The sequence below is a fragment of the Miniopterus natalensis genome, chromosome 20 (assembly GCF_054644295.1).
Source record: "Miniopterus natalensis isolate mMinNat1 chromosome 20, mMinNat1.hap1, whole genome shotgun sequence".
NCBI lineage: Eukaryota > Metazoa > Chordata > Mammalia > Chiroptera > Miniopteridae > Miniopterus > Miniopterus natalensis.
This window is the reverse complement of record NC_142100.1, coordinates 27,832,545-27,854,374: the sequence shown is the minus strand read 5'-3', so window position 1 is coordinate 27,854,374 and position 21,830 is coordinate 27,832,545. Positions and strand designations below refer to the sequence as shown.

General features: G+C 49.8%; 1 protein-coding gene across 1 annotated transcript; it reads left to right on the top strand.

Moving 5' to 3' along the window:
• Positions 1-410: 410 nt before the first annotated feature.
• On the top strand, positions 411-18,181 carry CHFR (checkpoint with forkhead and ring finger domains). The gene is made up of 17 exons (XM_087828735.1): positions 411-543; positions 2,576-2,675; positions 3,887-3,996; positions 4,814-4,873; positions 4,995-5,201; positions 7,966-8,133; positions 9,535-9,694; positions 10,543-10,697; positions 10,786-10,948; positions 11,527-11,669; positions 11,876-11,992; positions 12,397-12,480; positions 12,986-13,056; positions 13,989-14,076; positions 15,031-15,138; positions 15,573-15,645; positions 16,928-18,181. The coding sequence occupies exons 1-17, from the start codon at positions 411-413 to the stop codon at positions 16,968-16,970; spliced, it is 1,983 nt and encodes a 660-aa protein (XP_087684861.1). The 3' UTR covers positions 16,971-18,181.
• The last annotated feature ends 3,649 nt before the right edge of the window (positions 18,182-21,830 follow it).

Below are 21,830 nucleotides of genomic sequence, written 5' to 3'. Positions count from 1 at the left end.
GCGCGGGCGGCAGCTACCGCCAAGACGCAGTCGTCGGGCCAGTACCAAAGATGGCGTCCGGGCCCTCAGCCTCCAGTCTGCGCACGCTCCGCCAGCCCCCACACGCCCACTCCCGTGGCCGCTCCGGGGTCCTCTCTAGCCGCCGCGCTCGGTGGGCGCCGCCGCCAGCCAATGGCAGGGCGAGGACGCCGCGGACCCCGCCTAAGGATCAGCTGAGGGATCCGCGATGTCTGTTGACAGCGGCGGCGGCGGCGCAGCCGGTTCCGGGTTCGGCGCTGGGCGGGGGCTAAGCCGGGCGGGCGGCACGCGGGAGGCGGCGTGGTGGGGGCGCTGAGGCCCGGAGGCCACGGGGAGGAGCCGCGGGCCGCAGCCCGTCCCGCCGTTTCCGGGTGTCGGCAGATGTGAGTCCGATGGAGCAGCCCGGGGAAGGCGAGCAGCCGCCTCAGCGGCCGCCGTGGGGGAGGCTCCTCCGCCTGGGCGCCGAGGAGGGCGAGCCGCAGGTCCTCTTGAGGAAACGAGAGTGGACCATTGGGCGGAGGAGAGGTGCGCCCGGGGCCGGGGAGGGGCCGGGGAGGGCCGGAGGGCCGGGGGAACCGGACAGCGACCGGGGTGGGGACGGGCTGAGGGACCGGGATGGGGCCGCGAGAAGGGGACCGGGGACCGGAGGCGGTGAGGGCCGGGGGCCGCGGCTGGGGCAGGCGGCGGGCGGGGCCGGAGGACGGGGACCCGGGGCCGGCGTGGGGGCCGGAGGGCGGGACCGGCGCCCCGAGGCCCCGGGCGGGGCGCCGTGCGGACCAGCTTTCCCCCGGGAGCCGCCATTTACTCCCTGGGCTTCGCCCCACGACTTCCGAGGGCCTCCCGCAGGCGGTTCAGCCCGGGACGCCCCAGCCCCGGCGCGGTCTCCGCGGCCCCCCGACGGCGCGGCCCCGGTGGGAGGCGCGAGGAGCCCGCGAGCGGGAGATCGCCGCCAAGGTCGCGGCCATGTGGACATTTAAATGTCGCGCTCTTAGCTCTTCTCCGGTGGGTCGGAGAAGTCACAGGGAAGATGAGTAGAGTGGAAATGTGCCAGAGCCGATGGGATGCAGCCAAAGCAGGGCCTCCAGGGAAATGTGTAGCTGCGGCCCCTTATTGAAGAGACCTCAAGTCCCAGCCCCCACAACCCCCGAAACCCTGGTTGGTCCCGGAAACGAAGCCGGAGGCGCGCAGCTGCCCGAGGTGCCCCTGCTCCCTGCGGGTCAGGCCAAAAACGGCTTCGTTTGTCTGAAAATAATTTATCGCTCTGACTGTATACTTTAAAAAGGAGAGAATGAGAAAGACTACTGTTTAATCTCAATATCAAGTTAATTTTTCTACAACTTTGGACGTGCTTACCTATCATTAGAAATTTTTGAAAAGCAACCTAATTGGCTTTAATTGATGTAATCGGAAGTTTGGTGAAGACCAGAAGCCCTGAAGACAAACTGCTGGGTTTCCACCCGGCATCACCGTGTAATTTACTTTGCGGTACCTACTTGCCTTTCTGTGAGAAGTCACTGAGAAGGTTAAATGAGATCACCTGTGTGAAGTGCTTAGGCGAGGCCTTAGCATTAGCCACTGTTGTTATGGCACAGTATTATAATTACAGCGTTTTACATGTTAATACAAGGAGCAAAAACGTGTTGGCTTAATCTGCTGCTTAATAGAAGTCATTCCAACATTAACCTTTCCAGCAAAACCTAAATTTCTGTAATGGAAGCTTTTATTCTTTAGATTTAAGGACAGAACAAAGTATTTGAAGGTTTTCTCCTTGCATTTAATGAGGATTGAGGGATTGTGTTTAGCTATAACTGCATCTCCCTTCTGTTTTTAATTTTTTTTTTAATATATCTTTATTGATTTCAGAGAGAGGAAGAGAGAGAGACAGAAACATCAATGATGAGAGAGTCATTGATCGGCTGCCTCCCACATGCCCCGACTGGGGATGGAGCCCACAACCCTGGCATGTGCCCTGACCGGGAATGGAACGGTGATCTCTTGGATCCTAGGTCAGTCCTCAAACGCTGAGCCATGCCCGGCCAGGCTGTTTCTAATTTTCTTAAACGTGCCTATAATAATTTTCTCAGTCATATAGTCTGTGACTCTGACATTGCTTCACTTTAGTATGGTTTATGAAACAGGTTACACAGAGAAGAAATTAAAGACTAAGTTAAGGTACTGAAGAATTACATAACTAAACCTCTTAGTATTTTTTAAGTTCTGTAATATTTAGCAGGCTAGCTACAGATGTGTGCGTATTGTAAAATTGTCACCCAGGATCTGTTGCTGTTTAGCTGGAGGTGTTGATGGGGTATCCTATCCCCTAATGGGCAATCAGGAAGGTTCAAGACACAATTCCTGTCCCTTTACATTAGATTAACACTTAAATCCTTTAAACATTTTTCTTTGTACCTTCTTGATTAGGTGTTTTCTCCTTAAGTGCATACAACGTGGGCCCTGATTTCCAGCCACATGCAAACATTCCTCTCTCTGGTTCAGCAAAGGGCAGTATTGTGCACGGTACCCACAGTCATATTCAGGTGTCCCCTCTGTGTTTTAGGTTGTGACCTTTCATTTCCTGGCAATAAACTAGTCTCTGGAGATCACTGTAAAATTATAGTGGATGAAAAATCTGGTCAGGTGTCACTGGAAGACACCAGGTAAGCGCTCTCTGAGCTTTTCCATTTCCTCTTGTAGCGTCAGGAACCTGACTTAAAGCCAGTGACTGTGGAGGAGAAGCGAGGGTTGGTTTTCTGTAACACTGTAGTTAGCAGGCCCTCAAGGTATCAGGAAGTATACCTTCTCTCCAGGATGAGAAGCTCAGTGACACCTGGGTGTCTGTGACCCTTCTTGAATGTACTCAAATTAAAGCAAAAATCTCTCAGAAATAAGACTTAAAAGACAATGATAAATTTTTGGTTCTTGCAAACCTACTTAAATTACACTTCTTCCCCCAAATAAAATTTTTTAAAAATCTTTTATTATTATTTCTTATACAGCATGTGGACTATGTAAAAGAGAAAAGCTTCCCAAAATCCCACTTACCCATGAACAATACATATATATTTTGCATTAATGAGATTTTACTACGTGTTGTTGTATCTGTTCTTTTCATTTATAATGTCTCTGGAGTCTTGACGTGTCAGTATGTCTAAATCTGTCTCATCTTTTCCATTATTACTATGTAATAACTGATGGAAATTTATTATTTTGACTTTTCTTATAAGTGACACTGCAGTGATCCTCCAAAACACTTTGCAGTATTTTATTAGTTTCAGATGTATGTCATAGTGATTCAATATTTATGTGCATTATGATCACCATGACGACTCTTTACCATCTGTCACCATACAAAGCCACTACAGTATTACTGACTGTAGTCCTGTGCTGCACATGACATCCCATGACTCGTTTATTTTATAACTGGAACTTTGTGCCTCTTAGTCCCCTTCACCTATTCCAACCGGCCCCTCAGCCCCTCCCCACTCTAGTAACTGTTCTGTTTGTTTTGTTTTCTAGATTCTACATATAAGTGAAATCTCATGGTATTTGTCTTTCTCTGTCTGACTTATTTTCACTCAGCACAATACCATCTAGGTCCAACCGTGTTGTCGCAAATGGCAATATTTCATTCTTTTTTTGGCCAAGTTGCATTCCATTGTGTACATGCACCACTTTTTCTTTATCCAGTCATCTGTTGATGGGCACTTAGGTTGCTTCCACATCTTGGCTGTTGTGAATGATGCTGCAGTGAACCTATGGGTGCATGTATGAAAGTGCCTATTGAACTGCTTTCCTAATGGTGGAAAAAGAAGTTTTTAATTCCAGGTGGTTTTAAGTAGAATAAATTGCATTTTTGTTGTCTTTGCAGCACCAATGGCACAGTAATTAACAAACTGAAGGTTGTTAAGAAGCAGACTTGTCCTTTGCAGACTGGGGATGTCATCTACCTGGTGTACAGGAAGAATGAGCCGGAGCACAGTAAGGGGGAGACCCTCTGGGTGGACACAGGTGCTGTGCAGTAGGGAAGTCCTGCCATAGCTGGGATGCTTCTTGAAGAGTCCATTGAAGCAGACTTTTCCTGTGGGAACATCCATGTTAGCGACAGTCTTCTCACAGTTACGTAGAGTCTGGGTGTGAGTAATGTCTGTCAGGAGTGGGAGCATTGACCTTGCAGTCTGAGCCCCAGCGCTTCAAAAATAGAACCTTGGTCTTGAGCCGTGAACCTCAGAACGGCAGCCACGGAGAAGCGAGTGGGGATGGGTTAGGTCCTAGTAGAAGAAATCTGTGTTGTGGGAATAAGGCTTAGAATAGGGGACTGGAGGCCCTGGGTGGTCCTGCTTTGGAGACTGTAGGAGACAGCAAAGCTTAGACTGGCTCCCTCAGGGCTTTTCCAGCTCTGAGTGTCTGTCTGTGGAAGAAGGAGGACATGGGGCAGGGAGAGTCAGGGTGAAATAGGAGGGAGGGGGGATATTCCCAGGTTGTCTGCAGCATAATCCCAGCCAGCCCCTGGCCACGCAGGAAGGTCCCAGGTCTGTGCCTTCTGTGAAATGACAGGAAGGCATTGATTCTTTGCCTGGCCAGTGCCTTGCCTCCTGACTCCAGACATGTTTTCCTGGGGCTTATTTTAAAGTTGGTTAAGATGTTTTGGGTCATTTGTGTTAAAATCCCTGAAACTGGTGAATGTTAGTGGCTGACAAGTGAGGACAGTCGACGAGGACAGAGGGACGGGGGGGGGGAGAAAAGTGACCCTGGCTGGTGCACGGCCAACACCGCCCCACGGGGTTGATCCTTGCAGATGTGGCGTACCTCTACGAATCATTGCGTGAAAAGCAAGGAGTGGCACAGGACTCCTTTGGTAAGTGAGATCACAGTAAAAGACTTTAGTGTGACGAGGAAGCCCCTCCATCTGCTTGCTGTGTGGGAAGCAGTGGCACTGTGAGCCCTGACGGCTCCATCTGCCGCTTTTGTGCTTACAGAAGCTAATAAAGAAAACGTGTTCCATGTGACCAAAGATACCTCAGGTGCAGGGCGAGGGGACGAGCCCCAGGTCCTGCCGTCCTCGCCCACCACTCAGGCATTCTTTGAGGAACCACAGCCATCGACATCGACGTCGGACCTCTTCCCCTTGGCCTCTACCTCTTCCATGGAGCCCCCTGCAGGGCGAGTGCCACCGTCCAGCTCTGGTGAGATGAGGGTCTCAGGTGGTAGGTCCATTAGTTCCTGTTCACTAATCTTGACCTATGTTGTTATGAGACAATAAGCCACTAAAGAATTCAGAGGTGGCATCAGGCTCTCAGTAGCAGGATTTCTGTGTAGTAAATATTCTTGTTCCAGCCCTAGGAGAAATGCTAAAGGTCCAAGACTGGTACCATGGTACTTCTCACAGTTTCATTGGGGTATAATTCACATCCATGAAATCACCTGGCACCTGCTGGTCTGCTCTGTCTTTGGATTTGTCTCTTTGGACTTTTCATATGGAGGGGACCCTTCATCATGTGGCCTGAGTCTGGCTTCTCACTGAGCAGCATGTTTTCATGACTCCTCTGGAGTAGCATATTTCAAACCAGTTTTACTTATTTTGGTCTTTGTAGCATCAATTTTTACTTTCATCCCTTGTTTCTGGGAAAAAATAATAACTCCCTAGGTGCAGTATGACGTGAGCGTTCCCTGTGGTGGTGTTACGACCTAGAATATGTGTGCATTTGTTCCCTAAATTGGACCGCACTATACATATTAATATTTTTAGCTACTTCCACATTATCTTTAGAATTACCTTTTCAAGTTTTAAAGTCTTTTTGAGATTTTGATTTGGGGAGAGTTGACATTTTTGCTCTACACAGGAAAAATGGCGTTTCCCCCTGCTTATTAAGCTCTCTGGTATTCTTCAGTCAAGTTTTACACCCTCCTCCACCTAGTTATCCCTAGAATACCTGTTCTCACATTCTTACATTATAGCCCAGTCTGCAGATTTTATGGATAGAGACCCTTTTAAATCTCAGTGAGGGTGTTTGGATGTGAGAAACAGAAAACCTGGCTTCCAGAACAAAGTCAGGGATACACAGCCCACCACATGCTCATCAGCTGCTGGTGTCACCACCCTCTCTGTCTGCCGCATGCTACCTTATTGTTGTTCTCTTTTCATCTTGTGGTTGCTAGAGCTCCAGCCATCCCACCCACATTCCAAGTCAGGAACCAGCAGAGCCTCCATATCACTAATAATCAGAGAAATGGAAACTAAAACCACAATGAGATATCACCTCACCCTTGTTAGAATGGCCATCATCAAAAGACAAGAGATAACAAATGATAGTGAGGATTTGGAAAAACGAACCCTTGTGGGATTGTAAACTGGTTCATCCACTATGGAAAACAGTATGAGGTTCCCCCCAAAATTAAAAATAGATCTATCATGTAATCCAGCAATCCCACTTCTGAATATACATCTGAAGGAAATGAAATCATATCTCAGGGAGATATCTGCACTCCCTTGTTTGTTGCAGCGTTATTTACAATAGCCAAGGTGTAGGAACAGCCTAAGTGTCCACTGATGGATGAATGGGTAGAGAGAATGCGGCACAGCCTGGCCAATGTGGCTCAGTAGTTAGAGCATCGGCCTGGAGACTGAAGGGTCCCAGGTTTGGTTCTGGCCAAGGGCAAGTACCTCGGTTTCAGGCTTGATGCCCGGCCCTGGTCAGGGCATGTGTGGGAGGCAACCAACTGACGTGACTCTCTCACATCTCTCTCTCTCTCTCCCCCCCCTCTCCTTTCCCCTTCTACTCTCTGAAAAGCAATGGAAAAAATATCCTTGAGTGAGGATTAAAAAAAAGAAAAACTGGCCTATATTTACACATGCATGTATATAATGGAATTTTCTGCCATAAAAGGCCAATGTATTCATATATTACTTGTATACTTTTTAAAAATATAAGGAGGATAAACAAACAATATTACTGTAAGCAAATTGTTCAGATGGAAACTTAGGTCCAATTGTGTAAATTTGGGGAAATTTTTCTAGCTATATGCCTAAGTGTAGACATACGAACAAAATAACCACAGTTAATACTCCCAGGGCGCCTGCTATATGTGCGGTAGGGTGCCAGGCACTTTTGTTAATTCTCACCGTGAGCATCATTATAATCTTCATTCTGGAGTGAGAAGCCTGACTGAGCATCAGAGGCTTCAAGACCATAGTGGGAGAGAATCAGAGCCAGGCCCCGCTTAGGAAGCTGCTGCTTTTCTCTCAGTGTACAAGTAGTTTGTTCCCAAAACAATTCTGGCTTTTCTCTTTCAGCTGCAGGCCATTTTTTTTTTTTTTTTTTCAAAATAACAGCACTTAACTATTTGAATGTTGCAGACTAGATATGTATTATAATGTACACAAGGTCTTTATTAAGATAAAGGTTATCCGAAAGTTTTTTTACCTTTCTGTCGAAGCTGTCCTGATTTATGACTCTGTTTCTTGCTATGAAAACCAGTACTTTCCCCAGGAGTTACTCTTCCCTGTTTCCCTTTGTCACCCTTGGAAAACAGTTCACACCCTCCATCCCCACCTGTCTGGTCTTCCTCTTGCAATGAGGCCTGCTGCACCCTCTTCTGAAAGGTCTCTACGTGAACTTCTGTGTCAGCAGTGTGTGTTCCATGGTGACTGGCATGTGGATTGTCCCCAGTTAGACTAAATGTTTAAGATTGTTCCCAGTCACAGACATCTGTACCTTTCTCCCTGTGAATGTGCTGCATGCCCCCAGCTCCACCAAGCACAGCGATGGGCATGATGCACACAACACATTTCAGATATTAACTGAGTGGATGCGTATTTCTAGGAAGCACATATCATTCTTAAACACGGCATCTTGGACTATCTGCATTTGGTTTGGACCAGTGGCGTTTCACCCCTGTGCGCACTCCTTAGAGGGATGGATCAGAACTTTTCTTATTTGTCTCTCACAGCTGCCAGAGGTGCCGTTGTCTCCCTGAAAGGGTGTGGTCCACCTGTGACAAGCCCTGGAACCTCCAGTGTCCCTTCAGCCGTCCCCAGCAGAGAGGGAGCACCCCTTCCTGCATCGGAACTGCAGGGTCAGGAGGGTCTGGAGCCCATCAAAAAGAGAATGAGAGGAGGTCAGTCTCACGGTTCCCTGTGCCCCTGGCCCTTTGAGCACTACAGGGCACCCATCTGCCCCTAGTGGGGCCTCACCTCCTACAGAAGTGCAAGTGTGCATCTCAGGCTGACCCTTGTGGTACCTCAGCATTTTCTGATTGTAATTCAGGACTGTTTCCTTCCCGTTTATTATCAGAAGATGTTCTTGGTCTGGAAGCAGTGCATCCAGAATTGTCTCTGTTCTGATCTAACCAGTTCCTTAGAATATGTCATCTCTAAGATATGTCATCTTCACACTGTAAGTGATTTAGAGAAAAATTTGTACTTTAAAAGACAAAGTTAAGCCCTGCCGGGCATGGCTCAGTGGTTGAGCATTGACCTAGGATCCAGGAGATTGGGGTTCGATTCCTGTTCAGGGCACATGCCCGGGTTGCAGGTTAGGCAGCCAATCAATGACTCTCTCATCATTGATGTTTCTATCTCTCCCTCTCCCCCTCCTTTCCTCTCTCTAAGATCAATAAAGATATGTTTTAAAAAAATAATAAATAAATAAAAGACAAAGTTCAGAAGAGTGTAAAAAATATTTGGGTATGTTGTGACAGGACAACAGCTATGCATCAGGCCTGAGAGCAGCGGTGGATTGGAGGGCGGGACAGGAAGGTGATAGTTTACTGTTTGGCTGAGCAGTAAATACTTAAGCAAATAACCTGCATACATTATACCAAGCCAGCTGTTGTTTTACAGTCAATTGGGAAGGGGGCCCTGAGGAAAGAATCCTTCTATACCTTAGAAGGTATCAGGAGATGATGTCTAAAATCGACCTAAAGGTAGCTCCACAATTCAGAAACACGGGCCACACGAGGAGGAAAGGCTAAAACACACGAAAGCAGTTTCCTCGAAGAAGAGAGGTTGACAGGAAAGGCTGGGCAGAGGTGCTATTTGTGTTCTCTTTTAAATACTTTTAAACTTTTTAACTGCACACAAGTATTTCTTTAATTAAAAATAAAAATCATGATTAGCAACACCTGAGCATCATAGGAAAAAACACCAGCGGAAGAAAGGAAAAAAAGTTTTAAAGCTCCTGGTAATGCCTCAGTCTATACTTTCCAGCCATCTCCTGTGTATGCAAGTCATGTTTTTTGTTTGTTTAAACAAATGAGAGTAGACACAGCGACAGTTTGACAGCTCGACCTTCCCTCTTAACTGTGTCTCCTGAACATCTTTTTTACGTTATGAACTATTCTTCTAAGACAAAATTTTGGCATACTAGAATGAGACTGGTGGGACTGATTTAAAATGCCATTAAAACACTGGCGAGGACTGTGTTCTGTCTGCACATTAAAACTTTTGTAAAAGAAAACAAGCTAGCACCTGTTTCCTCCTTGGTTGTGATGGTCACAACCGGTCCCTTCCTTTTGCAGACGGGGAATCCAACTTGAACCTGCACTTGTTGGTCACAGACCAGGGTAGGGACACCCACAGTGCCCTCGAGGAAGTCAGAGCTGCCACCGAGAAGCCTGACAAGATGGAGGAGACACTCACGTGCATCATCTGCCAGGACCTGCTGCACGACTGTGTGAGGTGTGCACGTGTGGGGAGGCTGGGTGCCATGGATAAAGCAAGCTTCTGGGTCAGGTTTGGGTCGAGTCTGCTGATGTTACCATTGTCATTTTCCTTGAATGGCCAACAAGCCAAAAACCTGCCCCAGCGACCAAGGCTGTAGAAGAACCCATGGCACTAGTGTGGCTGTGGCCTTGGTTGACATGGTCATATGTAACCTAAGTGCTTGGTCCACCTCAGGTGTCAACCAAGTGAACTGTACCTAGTTAAGGAAACATAGTTAACAGAATGAAGGTCCCGGGGTGGCTTCACCTCTCTCCTTTTCTGTGGGAAGACTTAGCTCCTCTCTGAGTTTCAGCTTAAATGCAGACCTTTTGGGCTTGGTGTCTCTGTTCCTCGTATTCCTGAATTCAGTGTGCTCTCTGAACCTCCTGGAACAGAATCGCACATGGCTTCTAGTTTCTTTTAATTAACAGGGACTGAGTTAAAGTAGCTTAGGTTGAATGCTGTGTTTTCACGTGAGGACCGTTTTCAGGTGGGATATGGGAGTCAGGCGGCATTCCTGGTCACTAGCCAAGGATGCAGACGCTGCCAGCTGTGGACAGCACAGAAGTACAGGCTCCAGGCCCTGCAGAGGGGAGAGCTTGGGGGCTGGTGGTTTGCTCGCTTTTCTGTTTTGTTACCAACCCACAGCCTGGGCAAGGCCACGTCCTCCTCTGGGGAGAGAGGCAGCATGACCCGGAATCCTGGCTTCTAACGCTCCAGGCAGGCTGTGCCCTGGGGACTGGGGGCTGCTGTGGCTTGGTGGGCAGACGCACCACCTGCAAGTGCCCCGCGGGGGTGTCTGAAGACCCGTCCTCGTACCTCAGCCTGCAGCCCTGCATGCATACCTTCTGTGCGGCCTGCTACTCGGGCTGGATGGAGCGCTCCACGCTGTGCCCCACGTGCCGCTGCCCGGTCGAGCGGATCTGTAAAAACCACATCCTCAATAACCTGGTGGAGGCGTACCTTCTCCAGCACCCAGGCAAGTGAGGCAGCCACTCAGCTCCCAGAGACCACTGTGTGTCCCCAGAGGCCTTCCCGCCAGCAGAGCTGTGTCCTTTGAATTCCAGACAAGAGTCGTAGCGAGGAAGATGTGCAGAGCATGGCTGCCAGGAACAAGATCACGCAGGACATGCTGCAGCCCAAAGTCAGGAGGTCTTTCTCGGACGAGGAAGGCAGTTCGGAGGACCTGCTGGACCTTTCAGATGTGGACAGTGAATCCTCGGATGTTAGGTGAGCCTGCACCTGTCAGGGAGCGGGGCAGGCTCTGCACTGAGCAGTCAACTCCCTTGTGTTCTGGGCTCGCCTCTGCTCTGTGACTTTGGATAGTGATGCTCCCTGTTTTGAGTGTGGTGAGTAGGGGTGAGCACTGAGAACAGCCCTGGCTCCCATGACTGTGAGAGCATGTCCTGTTCCAGGTGGGGACTGAGTGACCGTGCCCCTGGGGATATCATGCAAAGCAAGGGGTAGGCAAAAGATACCTCAGGACCCCCAGAGTAGCTCATGGGCGAGGGCTCTGGAAACCATACAGGAAAGGGGAGCCTGGAGGTGGCAGAGAGCAGAGCCTTCTGACTGCTGCTGCTCTGGGGTGAGCAAGGATGGAAGGAATGCTCACCCCAGAACACTCACTGGGTGACAGCAGGTGCTATAGGGCTCAGGCCTGATGAGGCCTGAAGTGGAGATGAGGTCCACAAGTAGAGAAGGCACTGCCAGGCTTGGGGACCTGGCCATTGTCTTGTCACCATCACTCGCTTCCCTGAGACAGCTGTTACCAGTCCCTCTGAGTTCAGGCCTGGGTGCTTCCCTTGCAGCCAGCCGTACATCGTGTGCAGACAGTGCCCTGAGTACCGGAGGCAGGTGGGGCAGCCACTTCCCTGCTCAGGGCCTGTTAGTGACCAGGGGACACCACAGGCCTCCGGGGACACACCATCGACATCCACCAGCATCACAACAGGTGAGACGGCCGTGCCTTCTGTGCTGTGGCTCTGCTATGAGGATGCAGCTGGCATTTCTGCTGGCTCCTCTCTGCTTTCCTGTTCCCTGCCTCTACTGGTCCTACCACGTCTCATAGCTTGTTGCTTCTCGTATCTGTTTCTAATCTGCTCCTTCTGCATGTGTCCCGACACACACACTGACCTGAACATCCTATCTATTCTGCAGCCCAGGATTATGTGTGTACCCTGCAAGGAAGCCACGCCATATGCACCTGCTGCTTCCAGCCCATGCCCGACCGGAGGGCGGAGCGTGAGCAGGACCCCCGCATCGCCCCCCAGCAGTGTGAGTTAAGGGCATGTGCACTGTCTACAAAGCCTCACCTGTGTGTCCTTCAGGCTCAGAATTCAGTGTGGTGGGAAGTAAGGATGCAGTTCTGTTTCCATTGCAAAGTCCACGGTCCCTGTGGCCATACGAGTCGCCCAGCTTTTCCCACCAATTGGTGAGGCCATCCCTGCCATACACCGAGTTTCCATACTTGGTTCTCTTTCTGGAGTCTGCATCTCACATCTGTCCCCACATCCAGGCCACAGTCATTCTATCGTGTCATTTTTGTGTCTGGTAGATAAATACGATGCTTTAATTTAGAGTTTGGGGGTTGCTATTAAAATTGAGCTTGTGTATTTGATGGACCTTTGATCTGATTCCTTACTGAGGTGTCCTGCCTGGCAATTATGCTGTTTCCACAGGTGCCGTCTGCCTACAGCCTTTCTGTCACCTGTACTGGGGCTGTGCCCGGACCGGCTGCCTCGGCTGCCTGGCCCCCTTCTGTGGTAATGCCACTCTTCAGCTGGTGGCTTCGGCCTTTGCATGTTGCCTTGGTGCATCTGAGGGCTGGACAGGGTGGTGTGGCCTGTTGTGTGCCCCAGAAGGGTAAAGCCACTATAGGTCATCACAAATTAACTACCTTTTCCTGACATACTGCATGGGTTTGCCATTTAAAAGTGTTATCTGAGAACCAAGCAATAATAGGAGAATTCAGGGGCTCCTGAGTTCAAAGTCAGGAGGGTTTGTTTATGCACAAGGATCACCGTCCGTAAAAGGCACATCTGGCTACAGCCTTCAGACGTGTGACGGCAAACCAGGCGCTGAGGAGACTCGGGAGCTGGCTGTGTCGGCAGGGTGGGAATGGACGTTGTAAAGTTGTATTTGTCCTGTAACTTTTTCTTCTTCTGTATAGACTGTGATGAAGGAAATATGGTTACCTAGCTGTCAGGTGAACGATGTTTTCATGACATGGGTATGAAACCAGTAACGTTGCTTCCCTCCACCCGACAGAACTCAACCTGGGTGACAGGTGCCTGGATGGGGTGCTGAACAACAACAACTACGAGTCCGACATCCTAAAGGTACCGGCTAGGCCAGGGCTGAGAGGGGGCCTCCCCAGGACTTTTTCAGTTACCTTGATAACTGAATTTTCTCAGTCGTGTGGTACTGATTATCAGCACCCTGTCTGTTTTTCCCCATGTCCCAAAAACCAGGTGTTTCCTTTATGCCCATTATCAGTCCACAGGAATTGCTTCCGTGGTTCGACTCCTTGCCCCACGTGGGCTTTGTGGACTGGGCCAAGGCACCACCAGGCCTTCTCTCTGGCTCTCTTCCTTTCTGACCATTTCCTTCCCCGTGTCCAGAAGCAAGCCTGGCTTTTAGGATTTTAGTATGTTTACTGTGCATATTAGTCCCTTGACAAGGACTTTGCCTTCATCCCATGTACGTGCAGCGTTACACACAGGACTGAGGGCCTTCTCTCCTGCATGGCTCGCTCCTCAACACCACTGCCCCTGTTAGGTGTGCACGTGGTACTTTCTTGTGGGTTTGTACAGAAGGAGCTGAGTAGCTCCATATGTGAAGGGCAGAGCACAGATCCAGGTCCTCAGCTTCCTTGTCACATGGTCATGGGCCAGTTGCTACACTATGGCTGCTCTGGCCAAGAGTGTGTCTCACACTCCTGTGCTGGGAATGTCCTTACAGACTTTTAGAAAGTATGTGTGACTCTATACTAAAGGTTCTGGAAGCTTTGAAGGAGCATCTGGACAGGAACCCTTGTGCACTGGTTTGTGGTTGTGTTGCCATGCTGGGCTGGGTGGCTTGGTGTACCGGCTCTTCTGGCTGTCCTAAGCCGTGGTCTTGGAACCAGGGCCCCATAAAGATGTGCAGCTGCCCTCTACAGAGACCCGCCACGTTTTCTTTGGCTTTACTCACCTTTGAGGGCCTTTCACAAGCCATTTACCCTCTTGTCCAAGCTCATGTTTTTCCTGTTGCCTTTGTTTCCCCATCACAGAATTACCTGGCGGCCAGGGGTTTGACGTGGAAGAACATGCTGACTGAAAGCCTGGTGGCTCTGCAGAGGGGATTGTTCCTACTGTCTGGTAAGCTCATTGTACTTGCTGTCCTCGCAAGAACTCTGGTGCTATCCATGGTCCTTTGGCCTCCTGTGAAGCAGTCACACTGCCAGGCCACCTTGACACTGCTACCGGTCTGCTCTCCCACATCCACAGCTCCAACCTCTGCCTACCCTGGCAGAGGCAGGAAGAAAGGCCCTAATACTTCTGAATATTTTTAAAAATGGGATCCTGGCTCCTGTTGTTCCCAAACCCTCAGGTTCCTCTTTGGCCTGTCATTCGTTGTGTTGGTGACTGTGAAGGCTTGCCCCCTCTACCACGGACACCTGGTGCCCTGTAAAATGTGATTTTTGTCGCTGAGGGAGGCTGTAGAAAAATCAAGGGATTTTATTTTTATGAAAGACTTGAGAGGTTTGCTGGGAATCCTTCCAAGCTGTTTCTGTGTCTTGAGCACACTCCAAGGAGTGTCTCGGGTGTTCTCTGCTTGGCAGCTGTGTGGTTGCCCAAGTATATCAGCTGGGTCTTAACTCTTTCCCTTTTTAATAAGAATGGCATGGCTTCCCTCAAAATGTAAGTGGATGGGCAAGTATGAAGGGTAAAGTAAAAACCTTTGGAAATTCTACCACCTAAAAACATACCTAGTGACAATATTCTCATGACCACATAACCCATGTGCACATAACTTTCATAAATAAAATCCTACCACCTATTTTGTTGGTTTTTTTAAAGATTTTTTATTGATTTTTAGCGAGAGAGGGAGGGAGAGGGAGAGAGAAAAACATTGATGTTTTGCAGTAAGGAAATACTTGGCGTCTGAATTGGTTTTGTTCTTGTTTCCCAAACATCTAGCCCACTGTCTCCCCCTTTTATGGACCAGTGCATTAGTTCCCCAATAGTTTGCACAGCCATGTCTGTCCTGCTGTTCCGGTCACTGATGTTCCTTATCTCTGGCCATCCCCACATGAGGCTGTGTTCTTCCAGATTACAGAGTCACGGGGAGCACCGTGCTGTGTTACTGCTGCGGCCTGCGAAGCTTCCGAGAGCTGACCTACCAGTATCGGCAGAACATTCCTGCCTCTGAGTTGCCAGGTAAGGGACCCTCCATTCACCCCCCATCTCACTCCTGTTTGCTGTGGCTTCCTCGTTCCTGCATGGTAGATAGATACTGTCTGGGCCTTTGTTTGGTGTTCTTAGCAGAGGGCTGCCTGAGGGCCATGCTCTGTCAGGACCATCACCCATCTGGTGCTAGCCCAGGCCCTGGGTGTCGGCTGTGCCATAGGTCTCTAAATCAAGATGCACAAAACACCCTGGAGATAGCTGGAATATTCTCATTTCCTGAATTGGGTTTTCAATAAGCATTTTTTTCTTTTCCTGGAACAGTGGAAGGAAACTAGTTGTTATGCGTGACAAAGTGCTGTGCATTTCAGCTGCAGTTTCTCTTTGGGTCGCTAGGTAAACTCCCTGAGCTGTTTGTGAGTGTGGGGTACAACATAGTACTCATTGTGATGTTTTTCTCTTCCTAGTGGCTGTAACTTCCCGTCCCGACTGCTATTGGGGTCGCAACTGCCGCACTCAGGTGAAGGCCCACCACGCAATGTGAGTGCTGCTTGTTCTGCTGGGTGGGGACCGTGTCAGCTCAGGTCCTCAAGGCTAGAGGGGGTGACACAACCCTGCAGAAAAGCAGGCCCCTGTTCTGCTAATGGGATTTTTCAAGTGTTTTGGCCAAGTTGATATCTCAGCTTTTAGGGATGTTCATGAACTAGCCAGCTAGTATCTACTTATAAATATACCACTTTAGTCATGTAGTATACAAAGTAGTATTATCATTTAGGGACTCTGCTTTCCTGTAACCTCATTTTGTGAAACACTTGCATGAAAATGTCTGCCTCTATTTTCCTCCTATGTAAGCACAGCCGTCATTCCCAGCCGACTTGTTGGAGAGTTAGCGCTTTACAGATCAGTGGCCATAGTCACTGAGAACACCCTACCCGAGCCAAGGGATTGTGTACATGCCCCTGCACCCCTGGGTCTGTCACTGGTGCTGTTAGGGAGTGTCTGCGATCACTCTAAAATGGTCGCTCACAGGGTGGGTATTCCCTTAAAGGACTAAGCTCCTCACCTCCACTTTTAAATCGTAGGTGAGGTGTTCATATAATCAGTCAGTCACATGGAGTGATACTGTGTGGGGATACTGTGGTCCCCAGATATTTGTGGTTCAGATTACAGTACAGATGACCCTTGAATGACGAGGGTTTGAACTGCACTGGTCAGTTGAAAACCTGGGCATCAACAGACCGCACAGTTCAATCTCACGTTGCTCGAGTGTCAGCTGTAATTGAGAGTCTTAGTGCAAGAAACATGGTAAGAACTCAGGTAAGGGCAGCTGCCTCTGAGGTGTGACTGGAATAAAATTCTTGCTTTATGTTTGAGCAAAAATAGTGTGAGGAACAGACCATTTTATTATAAGAGAAGGGATTTCAGTAGAAACTGGCTGACCTTTCTTGATAAAAACCTGGGTAAGGATGGTAAAGCCATAACCGTCTTTCTTGGGGGATGCCTTGTTCTTTGCAGAGAGGAAGGTGGCCACACTGTCACCCAGCAGGCCTGTCCATCAGCGCCATGGGGATGCTGAGGACTCGCAGCTTTGAGTCTCTTCTCCAAGAAAATTACCTAAAATGTTCTGTTTCTATTTTAATATTTGAAAGGAGAAAAGACAGCTGCTTTTGATTAGTTTCTGTGATAGTGTTAAACTTACATTGCCATGAACCCCCCGTGCACACAGTTCTCATGGGGTCATCCAGTGGGCTGTTGTAGAATTGACTTACTTGAATACTTCTCTGGTGCTCACCTGGGTAATTTGATGGCTTTCTCTCTGCAGGAAATTCAATCATATCTGTGAACAAACGAGGTTCAAGAACTAAGCATCTGAGGAGGCACCGAGATGGCTTAGGCGTACAGGGGACAATGACAGCCTGTTTCAGGAAATACTAAATACAAACATGTTAAGGGCATTTTATAGTCCCCCTCAGGGCATGCTGGGGTCTCTGTATCCAGCACTCTGGTGTGACTTTTTCTGTGGAGGAGACCCTCTCATTGAGGCCCAGCCACAGCCTGGGAGACATGGGACACATGACCGACCTCTGAGCTTGGGGTCACCCATAGTGCTTCAGCCAAAATAGCCATCGGCCGTCCTCTCCTCCTGAGGTGGTGATGAGCAGATTTGCTCTCTGTATCTTTCCCACAACTATGGTTAAAACACACATCTCTCTTCAAGAAAAGTTTCATGGGAGGAAAAGAAAAGTTTGTCGGAAACGTTCTGTTGTTTAAGGAAAAGGTTTACAGCCCACAGGCTGTGCAGTGCCCCTCGGGGAAAGCCACAGCTCTTACATGCTTTTTATTTTAATAGAGTTGGTGCTTATCTTCTAGTAAGATTTAAATACCACAAACTGTAGCACAAATAATATAATTTATAATATACAAATTGACTGAAATTGGGGATAGTATGGTATTTGAAAGAATAAATGTATGTTTCTCTTTATTAATAAAAACATCACCTGATGTCCAGAACTGTTAACCCTGGACACTGACATTGAGTACATGGCCCCCTCACAGGCTTGGATAAGTTGGATTGCCACTACCCCGAGCCTGGGAGGAAACAGCGCTGGTCCCTGCTGCTACTCTGTCAGCAAGGCTGCAGGTCCCACCCACTCTCCCCATGTTCTTTATTCCTTCCTGTGGGGCAGTGGCCATAGGCAGCCAAGGTGCCAGGTGCAGGTCAGCCCTGGTGGCACCCCAGTCTCCCTGGAGTAGCCCCTTCCCACCAAGAGCATGAGGAGCGTTTGCTTCCACTAGTCCTTACCCTTTTCTCTGGCGTTGGGTTTGCTGTCTTCTGGAATAATACTTGAAATTTTGTTCTTTGTAAAAGAAAAAGTGTTTTTTATCTTTTGTTAAAATCACCTGTAATTTTTTTTTGCAAAATTGTAACTTTTTTGCTTCTTCTCAGGAATACGATTTTCAACTATTGTCTTGCTCTTGATACAGACTGAGAAGCAGCACCTGTGTGTGAGAGAAGGCCTCCTTCCTGTATCTAATAAACAAGCCTTTTCTGTTTCTCTCTCCACATGTTTGTTCGTGTATGGGTTACGACATGCCCCTTCCCGTCACAGGGACAGGCAGCTATAGACATCACTAGTTACTACTTACTACTAAGGAGATTCCACCGAGCTGGCTTTCGGGCACAAGTAACCCGGGCCGGGGGCCCAGGTATGAGCACCCCAAAAAGGTACAAGGTTTCTGCCATCCCAAAGGAGCCGCAGCCTATTGGTCCACGTTGAAGCCACAGGCTGTGTTATATCTTTGTTGCAAGTGTGTGCCCTTTGCCTCTGTTACCCACGTTTCTATCCAGTCCCTTGGGAAGTCAGCAAAAGTGAGTGCAGCAGAGAGAAGTGCTTTTGGTATCATGCCTGGGAAAACAAAGACCAAATATGGAGAGGCATACCATACCATGTTCATGGATTGAAAGACAACATGGTAAAGATGTCAATTCTCCCCAAATCAATCTATAGTTCTGTTCTAATTCCTATCAAAATCCCAGGAAGGATTTTTACAGACAAGTTTATTCTAAAATGTATGTGGATGGGCATGGGTCTCAGAATAGCTAGAACAGTGAGGAAAAATGACATGGGAGGAACACCCCTCAAATACTACAGCTTCCTGCAGAGCTCTGGGGGTAGGCTGGGAGCTGGCAGCAGAGCAGAGACCCGGGAAACACCCACACAAGCAGCCAACTGGTTTTTGACAATGTGCAAGTGAATGGAGGAAGGACAGTCCTCAAGGGTGCTGAACAATTTGATGCGCATAGACAAAAGAAAAAACCTGACCCTCATGCCATGTGCTGACAATGCGTTTGGTGTTTTTGGTGTGTTTTTTTTTTTTTTGAAAAGGTAAAACGTTACTAGGATCCAAAGCAGGATTCGTTTTGTATTGGCGCGCTGGGAGGTTTGGGGAGCCGGGGGCCGAGGGCCCGCCTCTGCGCCTCCTAGCCACGCCCCGACGGGTCTCGCGGCAGGTGCGTGGCCACGCCCGCAGCTTGACAGGTGGGGCGGGGCCGGGGCCTTGGGCACGCCACTTCCGCCGGAAGTCCAGTTGTCCCGCTTCCCGTCGGAGTTGGTACTGCAAGTCCGGGAGCTGCGTTTCTAGACGGGGAAAAGCCGCAAACTCATTTTCTGAAACCCGCCTCGGGCCACTTGTGAGTGGGCTCGACACAGGCCCAGCGGCCGGAGAAGCCCCTGCCCGAGGGCGGCTGCTGACGAGAAGAGGTCCTCTCTTCCGGAACGAAGGCGGTGCGCACAGGCTGTTTCCGGGGGGGAGCCAAAGCCGTCGCCACACCCCGCCCCGCCCCGCCCCGCCCCTGGCGCGGCCACGTCTCCACTGGTGCAGCCGGGCCGGGCCGGGCCGCCGCCGCGGTTCCTCAGCGCCGGGGTGAGGGTTGCGGAAAGCTTCCAGGCCGGGACTCCGCCGGGGAGGGCGCGGGGCTGCCGGGGGTCACGGCGCGGTCGGGGCGGAGGCCGGGCGGCGGGCGAGGGGCGGCGGGGCCTGGGCGGACCCGGAGGGCCGGCCGGGTCCCTCCGGGAGCGGCGACGCCCGGTGCCAGCCGCGCTTCGCACCGTTTGTAGACCTGGGGCTGGAAGCCGGCTTGTGCAGGTGTCAGCGGAACCGGCCTCCTGAATGTCCCTTTATTTGAGGCCCCAGAGCGCTGTCGCGCGTGACCGGGCGTGACTTGGGGCAGAGGTGCCCGCAGCTGCTGTGGGAGCCGCTGAGGAGCCTCGGGCAGCGCATGGGCCCTTCTGCAGACGTGCTGCCAGGATGACAGGCGTGACGGTGTCGCGTGGTTAGTGTGAGGCTGGGTTTAAAGAACCCGTGCGTCTTTTTGCCTCTCCACCTGGATCCGTCTCGTTTCCCGGTGCTTAGAGCTGTTTCTCCGGGGCGGTGACACTTTCCAGAGCCAGGGGGCCAGGCATTGTCTCTAGAACGGAGCAGGTGAACAGCTCAGACTTCCTCCTTCAACAGGTATTTGTTGAGTGTCAGTCGTGTGCCGGGCACTGTTCATTGTAGGTCCTGGGACACGCGTCCTTGCCCTCGCGGAGCTCACGTTGTGGTGGAGGGATGGGGACAGTCAGTGAGGCGACTGCTGACAGTGTTGGCTGGCGCTTGGGTGGGTCTGGGCAGCTGTGTGGGGACGTGACTTTTGAGCCACCGACTCTATGGCGGGAAGGTAGCTGTGCAAAGGTGTGGAATAAGGGCGTTTCAGGCAGAGTGAAGGGCAAGCGTGAGAACCGTGAGGGAGGAGGCAGTTTGGCGTCCTTAGGTGGAGAAGTGCGGCAGAGGCATCATGAGAAAGGAGGAAAGTGACCAGCAAGGGTGCAGTGGAGGGAGAGGCCAGATGGGGTGCAGCTGCCTGGTTTATGGTGGGAGGCTTGGATTTTATTGCCAGTGTGATTGAAAGCCACTGGGACATTGTAAGCCATATATAGGTGACTCATGGATTTTTTTAAATTTTGAATTGCTTTCCTGGCCGGGTGGCTCAATTGGAGCATCATCCCATATTCCAGAAAGTTGTGGGTTTGATTACAGGTCAGGGCCATACCTGGGTTGCGGGTTCAATCCCCGGTCAGGGTATGTGCAGGAGGTGACCAACTGATGTTTCTCTTTCCCTTCCTCTCAAAAAAAATTTCTTTAATTGTCCCATTAATATTGCAAACATAACCCTTTGCAGGAGTGAGAGCTCTTTCTACCTTGAATAGTGAAAAAAGGAAATAAAAATCATCTGACTTCACTCAGATTCACAGTGGCCCCTCTTTTTTGTGGCTGGTTGCCTTAAGTTGCAGTATACTTTAAGCGATAATATATTCAGTTGGCATGTACTTATAAAATTTTTTTTTTAAATATATCTTTATTGATTTCGGAGAGAGGAAAGGAGAGGGAGAGAGATAGAAACATCAATGATGAGAGAGTCATTGATCGGCTGCCTCCTGCACACCCCTGATTGGAGATCGAGCCCGCAACCCAGGCATGTGCCCTGACCAGGAATCGAACCCTGATCGCCTGGATCCCAGGTTGATGCTCAACCGCTGAGCCACGCCTGGCCGGGCGTGTACCTATCAATTTTGACAAGCAGCAATTGAAAGGAAATAACACTAATGATAATAGTGGCCGTTTTGTGGGCATTGGAGAGACCCTTTGCCTTGTTATTTTCTCCTCTTACTGGTGAGAGTGGTTAAGCGATATGCCCATGCTCTCACCTCTCAGGCAGTGGGGTCTGGATTTGAAGCCCAGACATCTCTGCCAAGCCTGTCGAGGCTTCTCAGCAGTTCACTCTGTGTGTTGGTCTCTGTGTACTCCCATCACTAGTCATTGGCTACATGGTAGAGCAGGTGATGTCAATCCCCATGGTTGCCTGTTCATGGGACAGGGTAAGAAAATTTTCAGAGCAAATGCCCCTGGAAGAGCAGGCACACCTATGTCAGCCCTCCTTGTGAGGACCACTGCTCCACTCTTATCCAAATGTGTGGAATTTGTAAGCTGGAGAGGAAGTCTTGTAAAGTTTTTTCCTGAACCATGCGAAACACAGAACAGTGCATAGGATAATATGAAACATATTTTAAAGGAAGTAAATACCAGCATTCCCACAGAATGAGTAACGGCTAACTCCTTACCTATTACAAGGAAACAAGGTGGTAATGTCCTCCGCCACTTTACAAGCCATAACCAGTTGCCAGAGT